Raw genomic sequence first — 13732 nt, 5'->3', positions numbered from 1 at the left:
TGAAGATTCCTCTCGGCTCGTCTAAGCTCATCCGCAACGCATCTCCATACGCGGGAGAGTGCACTGATAAAAATTGAGATGGTAAATTTGTTGATTTATTTTTTTACGAATTTGGAACAAACACTTTTTCAAAAAAAAAATATTTTTTATGGTGGCTTATTTTGGCGTGGAATGTCAAATTCCCAGATCAGAATAATTTCCTATATCCTAGAACATTTTTAATTTCCTGGAAATTCATGTTAAAAAGATCATTTCTTCATTTTTTCCAAAATCTGGCAAAAATAAATATTTCTAAAGCTTCAAAAATAATTGTACCTGGTTTGAGCTTTTAATAAAAAGTGCTGCAATTATTAACCAGTGCTCAAATGTCTATTTTTGCTTTTCTTATAGGAAATACTGTGAATGAATTCGGTAAATCTACAAAATTGAAGTTTGAATACATTGAAAAAACACCTTAGAATAGACCTGAGATTTTTTGTTTAACAGAATTTATCGTACAATCGAAACGCCTGATCTATTTGCTGTTTATGATTAGTTGTTGACAATTAAATATGCAAAAAAACCTGTTGCAGTACAGCCATAGAATAAACATGGATTTAACTTTTTTTCTAGAAATAAGAGTTTTTTTTTATTATTTTTTGATCTGGATGAAACTTTAAGAATTGAATAAGGCATATTTCAAGAGGACAATCGAATATGGAATCGAAAATTACTTTCTACATTTATTCATAAAGTGCATCGTTTTCAAGCTATAGACAAATTTTGGTTAAAATTTTTTAAAAATTATATTTTTCAATTTGAAAATTTTGAAAATATTTCTATAAAAAGACCAAATAATTTCACAAGTCTCATCATTTTAACATTGTCATTTGACATTTGACAAGTTTAAAAAAATAAAGCTGATATGGCGACACTGAAAAAAAAACAATTTTCACAGTATAAAAAAATAGAAAATACCATATCCCAGCAACCAGTAATGAACTTGCAAAGTCTGTAGGAAATCAAACATTTTCAAAAACGGAAAAAATGGGAAATTCACTTCAAGTGATAACAATAAGGCCGATGTAAATATTTTTCAAAGTTTTTGTCCTTCGGCTCTGGCGGAGGAAACAAAGAAATAAAAAAATTATAAATGTTGAAATAACAAACCAAACTTTCAATATTTACATGGAAAAACTGTGTTAAAATGCCAATTACACTTGTACAGTTGTATTGTAATCATAAGTTTTCAAAAAATTTAAGATTTCACGAAAACAAAAATTTTAGCGAAAAAAACTTCGATAATTAACATCGAAATTTTTTACAAATTCAAGAGATTTTAAAATCAACCCAAACATGCTTAAAATGATTCTAAATGCAGGGAATGCATTTTAAATTGATTTCAGCTGATTGCACTTAAATTTTCATTGAAATTTTTAAGTTTTTTTTTTCTATAAAAATATTTTTTGCCCCCTGTTTTTGGACCAACTTTGAAATCTTTAAATAAAATGTGTTCCAGCCTAAAATCTAAAAAAAAACGGAAATTTATTTTCCGTGTACCAATTTTTGGACAAAACTCCATATCTATCAGGAAACTCAATTCAATTAAACATTACAAAGAAATGTCGGTTTGCGAAAACGTAGATTATAACTCAAGAAGAACAGGAAAATTCACAAAAAAACCATTCAAAATTTAAATCAATAAAGTTACGAGAAACTTTAGGCCAATGCAAATATTTTTCAAAGTTTTGTGCCTCGCCAGAGTCGAGGTTCAACATAAAAAAAACATTGAAAAATGCGCTTTACAGCTATACAATTAATATGCAATCATTACAAACATTTGTAATGACGAACATTTGTTTTACGGTTGTGTACATTGAAATTCAACAAAATTCAAAATATTCAAAATGTATTTCAAATATCACCCAAACAGGCTGTAAATGCCCCTAGACCAATGGTTATCAACTTTTTACGTTGCATTCCTCCCTTGGCTGTTTTGCCAGACCTTCATTCCTCTCTCACTTATTTAAAAAATATATAAATAACATAATTTTCTTTTAAACGTTTGAAAAAAAATATGTTTTAAACAAAACCTTAATAATTTTGAACTTGTGATCGCGAAATAAAAGGATTTCTTTGTTCATTTAATTAGTCTGATTTAACCTAAAATAATTGAAAAAAAGAATCTGAGAAGAAATTAAAAACCAAAGAATTTTAAAAAGATATGAACGAAAAAAAAAATCATTTCTTTTATTTGTAAGAATTATGAAACGTATTTGTTGATGATAGAAAGAGTACAACTAAAGTGTTACGGCGGAAGGGCGACCGACGCGGTCAATAAAACGCGATTTAGATTTACTTAATATAAAGCGCGTGTATTTACTTAGGTAACTTTTCAAAAAGTGAGGCGAAGTTAAGCTTCCCTCCAAACAGCGTTTGACAGCTAGCGCGTGCACTGGCGGCGCACTAAAGTGGGGGCACACGGGTTGCAAGGGGTTGCACACTCAATAACAACAACAATAAATATGTATAAAAAAATATTTGAAAGCTCTACAGCATTGCCTTGGCGTTCTCGATTGCAAGATTCCTACTCGAAACTAAGTGTCCGAAGGCTTGATTGTTGAGGCAATTGCAAACCTCTTTTTACACCTTCGCTTCCATCCACCCCGGGAATCGAACTGACGACCTTTGGATTGTTAGTCCAACTGCCTACCAGCGACTCCGCAGGACCCAGGGAGCCGACTCCTACACCTGGATTGAGCTAGCGATCTAAACCTTTAGGTTAGACCGGGGCCAACATTTACTTCCCCGTCCGACGGAAGGCGTGGTCAGAGAAATCTCGTCTCGAAAAATGCCACCGGGAACCCAGGCCGACTGGGTCAGAGGCAACCACGCTTACTCCTACACCAAGAGTCCCGGCAGAATTAAATCTTACATACATTGTTTTTGAATACCGTCATGAGGGGTGACATTGGGTCTGGGGGTGAGATTGATTCATACAAATTTCAGCATTTTTGTATGACCCAATCTTACCCCCCAGACCTAATGTCACCCCTGATGACGGTATTCAATGTTTCATTCTAGTTTTGAATGAAATAACTGTTTGTCAACAAAAAAAAAATTACAGTTTGTTTTGATTGAGAAAAAGTAATTTTAACTGGTTAATTTTATGTTTTATTTAAATAATTTATTGCCAACAAAGATATAGTTTTTTTTTTTAAATGAGAAAAGCAAAATTAAACTTAGTAATGAAAATGATCATGATCGAACAACTCAGGAAAAAAATTCTGACTTCATGCTTGCCATTTCATTAGGGCACATAACATTTTTAAACAAGAGTGTGTCCCTTTCACACTTTATGTAAACTGTCATTTTAGTGTATCCCTTGTTTACAAAAGTTATGTGCCCTTTTGAAATGTTAGGCTCCATTTCTTGAATTTCTTTGCCCGTCAAAATTTGGCTGATAATTGAAATAAACGCTTTGGTCAAAATTTAGGTCGATTTAAAATCCAGATCAAGAAATTAAAAATTACTGAATTGCAGAGAATTGCTCTCCAAAAGATTTTTCAACCGTGTTCCACCGTCTCATCCACGTTGCGCGCGGTTATGAAATTGACCATGTTTCGGAATGTTTAATACTTACAAGACGTGTCACGCCGCGGCTCGTGACACTTTGGGCGCTGAACCCCGCGTCCCGGTGTGTGTTCGCAGTCGTCGCAGAGGTCGCCGAGGATGATGCGCGCACGTTTTATGTAACGCAATTTGCGGTGAAATTTGGAAGCGCGCTTTATTAGCGGTGATTTATTGCGCACGATAACCTGAAAAGAACTTCGTTAGCTTCTGCTCTGAAATGTGAACCCAGCTCTGTGATGAGTTCATAACATGTTCCCTCCGAAATAAAAAGGCTGCCAAACCTCGGTAATTTGAAAATAACGACTTAATTGCAAACCAAGTTGCGTCGAACTTTAACGTGCTGAAAAACACAGTGATCCGTACTGTTTTCGGGGGGAAACGAAACCCAAACATCCAATGGCGGGGGGTTGGGTATCGAACATTTAATTTGTAAATTTGATACTTAGCCCCCTAATACGAGAAAAAACACTAACCGGCTTGCACTTGCATATTTTAGCGGGTTCTTAATGTTGGTGCTTGCTTTTCGCGCCAAAACCTTGACCGTTTGGGGCCCGGTGTCGATGGGTTCAACGCTGCGCATCGGCATACAGCTCCGGCAACGATGTTTGTTTATATCCTATGTCATCGCGCGAAGATTCACGTCTATTTTGAGTTTCTTGCAAGAGATGCAAAAGCTAAGCACTTTGGGATTGAAATCCAAGCGCAGTTTCGTAAAAGAGTTATTTCAAATAAAATCAAACAATTGTTTTAGAATTATACATTTACAGCTGGTAATAATCAAATTAGGATTCCATAAAAAATAAAAAGTAACTCATTGCTACGCGTCTTCTGAAGCTGATGATTTCATCCAAGGACGAAATTTTATCGCCATTCAAAGGCTACGAGCCTCAGAATGCGTAATGCAATTCAAATCTAAACGTTTCTTCGCAGCACCAGGAAATGTCACCATAATTAGCGAGTGATGTACGTTATTTAGGCTCTTAAAAGGGTCCACCAGACGATTAAGTTCTAACTTTACTTGTTCATAGAATCAACATTATTTATCTTCATTTCAATTCCAGATTCCGTTTCTGGCAGTGGGGCAAATGGATCGAAGTTCGCGTGGACGACCGGCTACCGACGCGCGGAGATCGTCCCGCCCACATGCACTGCGCCCAGCCGGACATCTTCTGGGCCGCCCTACTGGAGAAAGCTTATGCCAAGTGAGTCCCTCCTCCTAATTTAAGAATTCAAGAGTTATGAATTTGGAATGATTACAGATTGTACGGCGGTTACGCCTTCCTCAAGTTCGGAACGGTGGGACGCGCGCTGCAGGACTTGACCGGAGCGGTTGTCCAGAGCGTACCACCGAGTGGACCCCTGCTGGGAGGGGCCGTCCCGAGGTCAACCTTGCTGGTCGCAATCAGTGGAGTGGTATGTCAGGGTCATCTTTGTGGTATTTTCCTAACACTTTTTGGGAATGTTTTCCAGGAAAAGGAAACCAAACGGCGTCGATCGGGCCTGCTGTCGGAGCATCCCTACAGTGTAACGGGTCTGGCCAGGGTGCGGGCCAATTCGTCCGATTCTTCGCAGGCCAGTGGCCAGTCCGGGGACACCAGTTTGATAAGGCTTCGAAGTCCGTGGATCGGTGGCGAGTGGGGAGGAGTCTGGTGTGGGGCTTGGTCCGAGCGGAGCTGGGAGTGGAACGCGCTGAACGAGCGGGATCGTGAACTGCTGTCTTCGCGATCATCGAACGACTGTGAGTTTTGGATGGCGGTAAGTGAGTTTCTCTCGAGATTCGTGGTTATCTGGTTGGCGCACATTGGTCCCGATGATTGGGCACTGGAACCTGGACTTCACACGAGAACTCCCTGGAGAGCTGCTCTGGCCGTTCGGCAGTGGCGTGCCGGATTCAACGCCGGTGGACCACACAAATTCATCGAGACTACCGCCACGAATCCCCAGTTCAGAATACGGGTCCCAGCTGGACATCCCGCCAAAGCTCACGTAGTGGTAGCCGTGTCTCAAAAGTACGAATGCTACCGCAGTCGAAACTACGAGGACGAGGAGATTGGCTTCACGATCTACGAGGTACCGCCGGGGATGCAACGGGTCACGCCGCAGTACGTCAGCGAGCAAATGCCGCTGGATTTTGCTCCACTGTCAAACTTGAGGGAAATTGCAACCTTCTTTGCGCTACCGGCAGGAGACTTTGTAGTCATGCCCCACTCGCAACAGCATCGGGAAGGTCGTTTTCTGCTGAGGATCTTCGCCGATCAGCACACCGACGTGTGGGAGGTCAACGAAGAAAATCTGGTCATTCAGAACATCGCGGCTGAGTTTTGCGACGAACGGACCATCGACGCCGTAAGTTTTTAAACTTATCTCAACCCTTCAAACCTTCTAACCCTCAACCCCTTCCAGCGAATCCTCTACAAACTACGCACCCGCTACCCACACGAAATCGACGCCACCCAGTTGCAGGCCATTCTGAAGGCCCACGGTGGAAACAACCGCGGCTTTCGAGGTCTCGGTGGAATCAACTGTGGCCCCTCGCTGGAACTCTGTCGAGGAATGCTGGCCCTGCGAGATCCTGCCCTCGGAGGGCGACTCTCGATCGAGCACGTCCCGGCCCTCATCGGACTGATGCGCTTCTGGAAGGCCGCCTTCCGGCGATGTGGTCCTTCGTCTTCCGGCACGGCCACCATCAGTCGCGGCATTTGGGCCTCGAAGGTTTCGTCGTACTGCTTGCGGGGACTGCTCTGGGCGGGGGGATCTACCGCGAGCAACAAAGTGCTGGAAGCTCTGGTCAGCCGGTTTACCCGGAGCCGGCAGATCACCCTGGAGGGGTATCTGCTGTCGATGGCGCGACTACATCTGGCCCATGGTTTGTATCACCTATTTTTTGTTTTGTTTTGAGGTTTAAAATAATACAAAATTCAATTTCAGAGCGCTACCACAGTTTGGATGCCAAAGCAAAGGCAAGTCCTTTGTCGTTAGAAGAGGTTTGTTGTTGCTTTTAAACACTTTTTGCAAAAATTACAACAAAAAAACTTGTCTCATTCCAGATGATATTGATGACGATCTACTCGTGAGAGCTACTACTGCAACCATAAAAAACAACGAGTTGAAGAAGACCAAAGACACCGTGAAGAACCAGGAAAGATGTAGCCGACAAGTTGGGAAATAATGCAATATCGATATTATACAAAGTGTTTACACGCACTCCAAGTAATGCACCGAGAAACGTCTTTTGACTAAACGTTGTGGAACCGAACCGATTAGGGAGAAAGATATGTATCACTTACTAAAAAGAGCGAGACTTTAAACAGTGAAAATAAAACGGGAAGTTCTTTACTGACTAACATTAAAAACGGAAAGTATTATTACATTGGAAATTTCCTTAAGAGCTAACGTCTATATAGTAATTTATACAAATCCTAGTTGTAAGTGCCTGAAGTAACGTGTTAACATCTATTTTTATAGCAAAAGTATATAATATATGTTCAGAATGATCAGTTGTTATTATTGAAAATAAATGTTATTTAATTGGAAACGCCGTTTAAAATGCTTTTGGAAGAAATCCCTAATACTTCCATGCAGCTTTGCAGCAAAGTTGTAGGTTATGGTAAGGACCTGGGAGTTTAATAGTGGTTCGCAAAACGGCCTCAATTTTGAACTGTCAAAGTGGAACCAATTTACTATTCGCCAAAAGTAGAGAGTATTGTTATCGATCTTTTTTTTTTTTTTTTTGAGGAATGAAAAATGTGATCAAAATAAACAAAAAGCTCAGTTTTAGGATAAAAATACGTATTAGTGGTACTTACTCGTCAATAAATAGTTCTGCAAAAAGTTACTTTTGTTGTACCAGTCGATTGTAAAAAATATGCAATGAAATTAATTGTTTGATGAATCTTTTCAAGGTTTCCCTTTAAATACCAAGAACATTATTTAAATTATGAGTGTATAACCTATGAGTGTGTTGGACAAATTTTTATTCAAATCAAAAATTAAAAATCGTGAGAATCTAGAGAACTGCTTAAAATAAGTTACTGTAGGGAATTTTTTTTACTTGTCTTGAAACGTAAAACGAAACTTTGTGGTTTATGGTCGTGTAAATGTAGACATTAAAAAATTAAATAATGACATTTTTCATTTTATGCCAAATTTTCGATCATTCAAGTCTCAGTTTCAACTGGTATTCCTATAGAATGGCAACGAATTTTCTTACGTTTTGCTTTTTTATTCTAGTAATTTTAATTGACGACTTTGACTGCATCTGAGTAAAATAAAAAAACATTTATAACAAATATCCTCAACAATTGCCAGCTTACCCTAGAGTAATGCTTAGCGCACTGATTCATTTGGTATCCTATGAAACGTTGCATAACTGTAGGCTTATTCGAATCGAACTGAATGATTCGGTTAAACCATTTCGAGCCCTAAATTAAAAATGGCAATGGAGCTAATTATCCTCTACACTTTATTATCCTCATCTAAAATGCCTTGGTCCTGCTCACTTAGCGACCCATTAAAGCTACCAACCTCCCTCCTAAACCGCGTTATCCTCACAAACGCACTCTCATCAAACGGCCTTGGACCAACAATTCTACCAAACATCCGCTGCGCCTCAAACTCTATCGGAATATCAGCCCTCCCACCAAACCCGTCACTATGGATAGCTTTGTGAATCCGACTTCCGGTAGCACCTGCCGCAAAATCTTCCCTTATCATATCGGCCGCTTTCTCACCGATACCGTACGCCACTGCGGCCGTATGCGCCGCCGGAGGATCCGGCACGATTCCGATGTCGACCACGCGTAGCCGACCAACGCCGTAGACACGAAGCCGGGCGTCTACAACGGCTTCCGGATCCGTTGGTGGGCCCATTTTGCAGGTGGCGACCTAATAGAAATTACAAGTTCAGGTTTCTAGATTTTTTTCTGGGGTTGCAGCTTACCTGATGATGGAAAGTCGCAGTCAGAACCCGCACGTGGCATCGCCAATACTCGTGGGTGTTGAATTCGAGCTCCTCGCAGCCTGGTACCTTTCGCGAGTACAACTCAACACCAAGCTCACGAAATGCTGGCTGTGAGGTCACTCGAATCGCTTCCTCAATTCCATACGCCAGAGCATCCAGGTCGCGATCATCCTCAAAGTACTGATACTCAAATCGGGGATGCTGGAAGGGATTCCGTGACTTCAGCCGCAGCTTTCCCTTCGTCCTGGGCTTCAACAGCAGCGGAAGGTACATGAACGATCGCACGTTGCGAATCGGACGGAAGTAGCCGTCGTACGTTTCGTTGGACAGTCGGAACGCCGTGGCAGTGCCTGGACCGGAATCGAAATCAATCGACGTGAAAGCTTGCATGATTTCGACGTCCGGGAGACCGGGATCGGGACTTTCCGCTACCGGGGTCTTGATGTACATCAAGCTCTCCACCGAATTGGTTGTGAAGAGTCCTCGCCCGTTTATGTAACGGATAATGTTACGCAGGTTGATGTTGTCGTCCAGCTGGATGAAGTTGTCGATGGGCTTCTTGACTAGGTAGACTGGACCGAAGGTTCCCGGATGTTCGTACAACTGCTCTCCGACTGGAAGATTCTGAATGACCGGTATTCCCAAGCTTTCCAGATGGTTGGCAGGCCCCACTCCAGACAGTATGAGCAGTTTGGCACTTTCGAAAGCTCCAGCAGACAGGATGACTTCCCGGTTGGCCTTCACCTTGAAGACCTTCTTATTTCTCGAGAATAGCACTCCGGTGGCTTCCTTGGAAACTAAAAATCAGAAATCAAAGTTCAAGATTTGACCTTGGCTAAAACCCCCAACTCTCATACCGGGATCGATCAACACCTTGGTGGCCCAAGCCTTTGTCAGAATGTGCAGATTCTTGCGCGTCGCTATCGGGGCCAAGTACGCTGTCCCGCTGGTGACCCGCGTGCCTCGCAGCGTTGTGGCCTGCAGATACGACACGCCGATAAGTTCGCCCGCGTTGTAGTCCAGATATCGATAGCCTGCCTGCTGGGCACTGCGAACGAATGCGTGCGCCACTTTTGACCTGTACAGAGCGGGGAATAATTGCACGGTGGACATTTAAATAAGACGAATAAAATGTGATTGCATAATCGGAATAAAAGAAATGCAACAATATGCAGAGAGGAAAGGTCGTTGCGATAATTTCAACAGATTGTCAAGCACATACCGCACCGCACAGGCGACGGGCGGTGGACAACAGTAGGAAAATCATTAAGTTCCATCTAGGAGTGGGCACAATAAACCTGTTTTTATTGATCAGTAGTTCAACGTTCAGCTTCCTTTTGCAGCAACTTTCATCGGGGTAACTGTCATGTTGCATTGGTAAATTAACACGTTGAAGGGTAATTAACCAGTTTGAACCGTCAGTTTACAGTGTTTGATTTTCAAGTTTAATCAAAAATTTATATAGCGGACTTGTTTAAAAGATATTTCCAACTCTGGAATAAAGCTTCATTCAATGTTTGTGATTCGTGGAGGATAAGATATAAATTTATTTTAGAAAATAAACACTTTTTATACTACACCCAAAATTCAGAATCAAGGGAATCATTCTCACAAAATTTAATGAGGGCTCAGTGCCAAAATCGATAGAGTAATGCTAGCAACTCACACTATCAAAACAAATGAGTTCATTCGTTAATCGAAACAATAAATCTCCAACATGCGTCATACATCTGACACCTGACCACTCCATAGTCACCATACTGTGGTTGCCGAGGCAGTTAAGTCACTGGGTTAGTCTACCAAAAGTCTCTGGTTTGATTCCCGTAGTCGATACTTTTAGTTATTAAACTCTTATGCAAAACTTTATTATTTAAGAAGATTCCATAACGTTTTCTGTTATTTTAACAGTAATTTAAATTGAAATGGCATGAATTTTGTTATGATCGTCTGTCCAGAATAAAAGTTTTTATGAGGAATTTTGAAAATTTGCAATTTTTAATTTACTAAAATTTCTTAATCTTGACACTAAAGTGGGTAATTCTCTACCAACTCACACGAAATCGGGAAAAGTTGCCCCGACCCCTCTTCGATTTGCGTGAAACTTTGTCCTAAGGGGTAACTTTTGTGCCTGATTATGAATCCGAGGTCCTTTTTTTTATATCTCGTGACGGAGGGGCGGTACGACCCCTTCAATTTTTTAACATGCCAAAAATAGGTGTTTTTTTCAATTATTTGCAGCCTGAAACGGTGATAAGATAGAAATTTGGTGTCAAAGGGACTTTTATGTAAAATTAGACGCCCGATTTGATGGCGTACTCAGAATTCCGCAAAAAACGTTTTTTTCATCGAAAAAAACACGAAAAAAGTTTTAAAAATTGTCCCATTTTTCGTTACCCGACTGTAAATTTTTTGGGACATGTCATTTTAAGGGAAATTTAATGTACTTTTCGAATCTACATTGACCCAGAAGGGTCATTTTTTTTCAATTAAAACTATTTTTTTCATTTAAAAATTTCGTGTTTTTTTTTAAATTTGCAGGGTTATTTTTTAGAGTGTTACAATGTTTTACAAAGTTGTAGAGCAGACAATTACAAAATCTTTGATATATAAACAAAAGGGTTTTGCTTAAAAACATCACGAGTTATCGCGATTTTACGAAAGTGAAGTGAAATATGGGGCAATTTGAACAAATGGTATGAACATTTGTATGGAAAATCTTATGATGAAAAATCACGAAAAAAAAAATTACATAGAAAATACAATACAAATAAAAAAATTGCGAAATAATTTGCGAATATCTAGAGAACTGCTCTTTATTGAAAACAACCACAGTTGATTGAGCCATTTCTAATGTTAAGTTTGAGATCTCACAACATTGGTAAACAGGCTCTGCAATTTGTAGATTGCGCTTTGCTAAGGTGTGGTCCAATGCACTAAGCTGGCTTTATATGCCATGAAATTAGTTTTTTGATGATCAGGACAGGTTTAATCCATTTTCAATATTTTCCAGCATAGGTACAACAACAACACAAAACATAAACAAAATTGCTGCCGATGTTGCAACAACCATTTACAAGCCTGCACTACCAGTCTCTGTTTACCGGGGTAGTCACACCACTTTTCTTCGGAGCTGCTCTTGCACGGATCACTTCTTAGATCGCACACACACACATTCTGCCACCCATTTCACCGAGAGTGTAGATGGAGGAGGTGGTACTGGCAAAGCTGGCTTTTTTGCAAAAATAAGGTATTTCACAATAATTCCACGCAGACCGTTTTGCAATAGTTGAGCTAGAAAACTGCAACACGTCTCGATCGTTTGAACATGCGCAGACTGCATTTGGAGTTTTTTTTTACCTGAACGGACAATCTTCCACTGACAAAGGCCCGTTTTGGCCGTGGAATCCGTTGTCTTCGAAGTCTCGGATGTTGGCTCGTTCCGATCGGATGTGGTAGGGAAGGATCTCGTCCCAGCTCCAGCCGGGATTTCCGGCTCGAGCCCACCCATCGTAATCTCTTCGATTTCCGCGGGTGTGGATCATGTAGTTGATGATCGACGATCCTCCGACGCCCTTGCCGTGGGGCCAACTGCACTTTCGATCCCACAAGCCCTGACATCCGATCGATTGCACTTCACTTTCGTACGCAAAGTTGTAGTCTGTGGCTTGGAGATTCGGAGCTGCAAGTGGAATATCCGTGAAGATGGGTAGTTCTCCCTTGCCAGCTTCCAGTAGCAGGACGGTCACTTTGGGGTCGTCACTTAGGCGCCTTGCCAGCACCGATCCCGCTGGACCAGCACCCACAATGACGTAATCGTAGCTGCGGCGAAGCTTTGGATCGCCATAGTGGATGCCCCAGAAGCGCGTGAAATCGAAATAATTCCCGATCGTCCTATTGTCACTGCCAAAGGAAAGACACTCCAAAACTGGTACGATTGCGACAATCGCAACGATCCACGTCAAACCACGCTGATGCGCCATAATTTAAGGCGATTCACATCACTTAGAACCGGGACTGGGTGGTGCGATTAAGAATTCTTCGTACGCGCCGAAAACACTCCAAATTTGTCGACCGACCAGAGACACATCCTTTTTCGAAAAAGAGCGATCAACTAACCGTCCCGGTCAACGTTCGTGATAAAACTGCACTCACGTTAAATGCATCATGCAGAAATTTTGCTGCACCACGCGCAAGTGGTGTGGCCCAAGAAATACCAGTCTTCACACTGGTTTTCTTCTGGAGTGGAAAGATACTATCTTGCTGCACTGGGCAGAACGCAGGCTTCATTTTTGAAGCAAGTGGTGGGAAAATTAATGATTGGAAAATGAAAGTTGATCAAAACCTGACGTGGTCGCTTACCTGAACGGGCAATCTTCGACGGATACCGATCCATTCTTGCCGTGAAATCCGTTGTTTCCAAAATCACGAACATTCTCTCGTTCAATCTTCACATGATAAGGCAGCATTTCGGCCCAGCTCCAGCCAGGATTCCCAGCCAGCGCCCAACCATCGTAGTCCCGCTGCCCTCCCCTCGTGTAGATCATCGAGTTGATGATGGTAGAACCTCCAACGCCCTTCCCGTGCGGCCAGTTGCACTTTCTATCCCTCAGCCCCTGACATCCAAACCGTTGCACCTCACTTTCATATCCGAAATTGTAATCCGTTGCCTGCAGGAACGCAGTGGTCAGCGGAACATTTGTGACCAACGGAAGTTCACTTTTGCCAGCCTCCAAAACTAGGACGGTCACTTTGGGATCCTCAGTAAGCCGGTTAGCCAGAACTGACCCCGCTGGACCTGCCCCAACGATGACGTAGTCGTACTTGGGCCGCAACATTGGATCTCCATAATTGATGCCGAAGAACTTTGTGAGATCTATAAAGTCATCGAGCTTGAAGTTTCCCTTTTCAGCAACCAAGAAACCAAAAATCGATGTCACTAGAATGAAAATCCTCTTCATTTCCACCATTCTTTCAACTTTAACTACCACTAAGCCCAACGAATTCGAACGAACTGATCCTGCAGCTTCATCCCCAAGTACTGCTCAATTCTGATCCAATTTTCGGTTGCGAAAACTCGAAATCCTTCGAAGGTGAATGTAGTTCTGGTGCGCAACGAAACCATCGTCATTATGTAACGCGGGGAAAGAACAAGGGCGGAGA

At 41.6% G+C, this 13732-nt stretch overlaps 2 protein-coding genes across 3 annotated transcripts in view; one reads left to right on the top strand and one right to left on the bottom strand.

Annotated features, from left to right (window-relative positions):
• LOC120423726 (calpain-11-like) overlaps positions 1-7147 on the top strand; it is a 164227-nt gene extending 157080 nt beyond the window's left edge. The window contains exons 6-11 of the mRNA XM_039587631.2: positions 4674-4814; positions 4872-5025; positions 5083-5958; positions 6016-6478; positions 6541-6596; positions 6660-7147. Of these exons, the coding sequence (XP_039443565.1) occupies positions 4674-4814; positions 4872-5025; positions 5083-5958; positions 6016-6478; positions 6541-6596; positions 6660-6686 (1717 nt within the window). The 3' untranslated portion in view covers positions 6687-7147. The remainder of the gene's footprint in view (positions 1-4673; positions 4815-4871; positions 5026-5082; positions 5959-6015; positions 6479-6540; positions 6597-6659) is intronic.
• An 88-nt stretch (positions 7148-7235) lies between these two features.
• On the bottom strand, positions 7236-13524 carry LOC120423754 (glucose dehydrogenase [FAD, quinone]-like). Of its 2 annotated transcripts, none has more exons than XM_052707171.1 (4): positions 11930-12842; positions 9430-9650; positions 8552-9369; positions 7236-8496 (listed from the first exon to the last, which is right to left on the bottom strand). In XM_052707171.1, the coding sequence occupies exons 1-4, from the start codon at positions 12550-12552 to the stop codon at positions 8068-8070; spliced, it is 2091 nt and encodes a 696-aa protein (XP_052563131.1). In that variant the 5' UTR covers positions 12553-12842; the 3' UTR covers positions 7236-8067. The 2 variants fall into 2 exon arrangements, with proteins under 2 accessions (XP_052563131.1, XP_052563132.1); XM_052707172.1 differs by lacking the exon at positions 11930-12842 and adding an exon at positions 12932-13524 and having other exon boundaries at positions 7237-8496.
• Positions 13525-13732: the final 208 nt, after the last annotated feature.

Source organism: Culex pipiens, chromosome 2 (assembly GCF_016801865.2).
Source record: "Culex pipiens pallens isolate TS chromosome 2, TS_CPP_V2, whole genome shotgun sequence".
In the NCBI taxonomy this organism is placed as follows: domain Eukaryota; kingdom Metazoa; phylum Arthropoda; class Insecta; order Diptera; family Culicidae; genus Culex; species Culex pipiens.
This window is presented reverse-complemented; position numbering and strand designations above follow the sequence as displayed.

Bases quoted from the DNA above. Each gene is read 5' to 3' on its own strand.
- LOC120423754 (XM_052707171.1), bottom strand. From the start codon at position 12,552: ATGGCGCATCAGCGTGGTTTGACGTGGATCGTTGCGATTGTCGCAATC. The intron at 9,370-9,429 runs GTATGAGAGTTG...TCTGATTTTTAG, and splicing joins CAAGGTGTTGATCGATCCCG to TTTCCAAGGAAGCCACCGGA. The intron at 8,497-8,551 runs GTAAGCTGCAAC...AATTTCTATTAG, and splicing joins CTGCGACTTTCCATCATCAG to GTCGCCACCTGCAAAATGGG.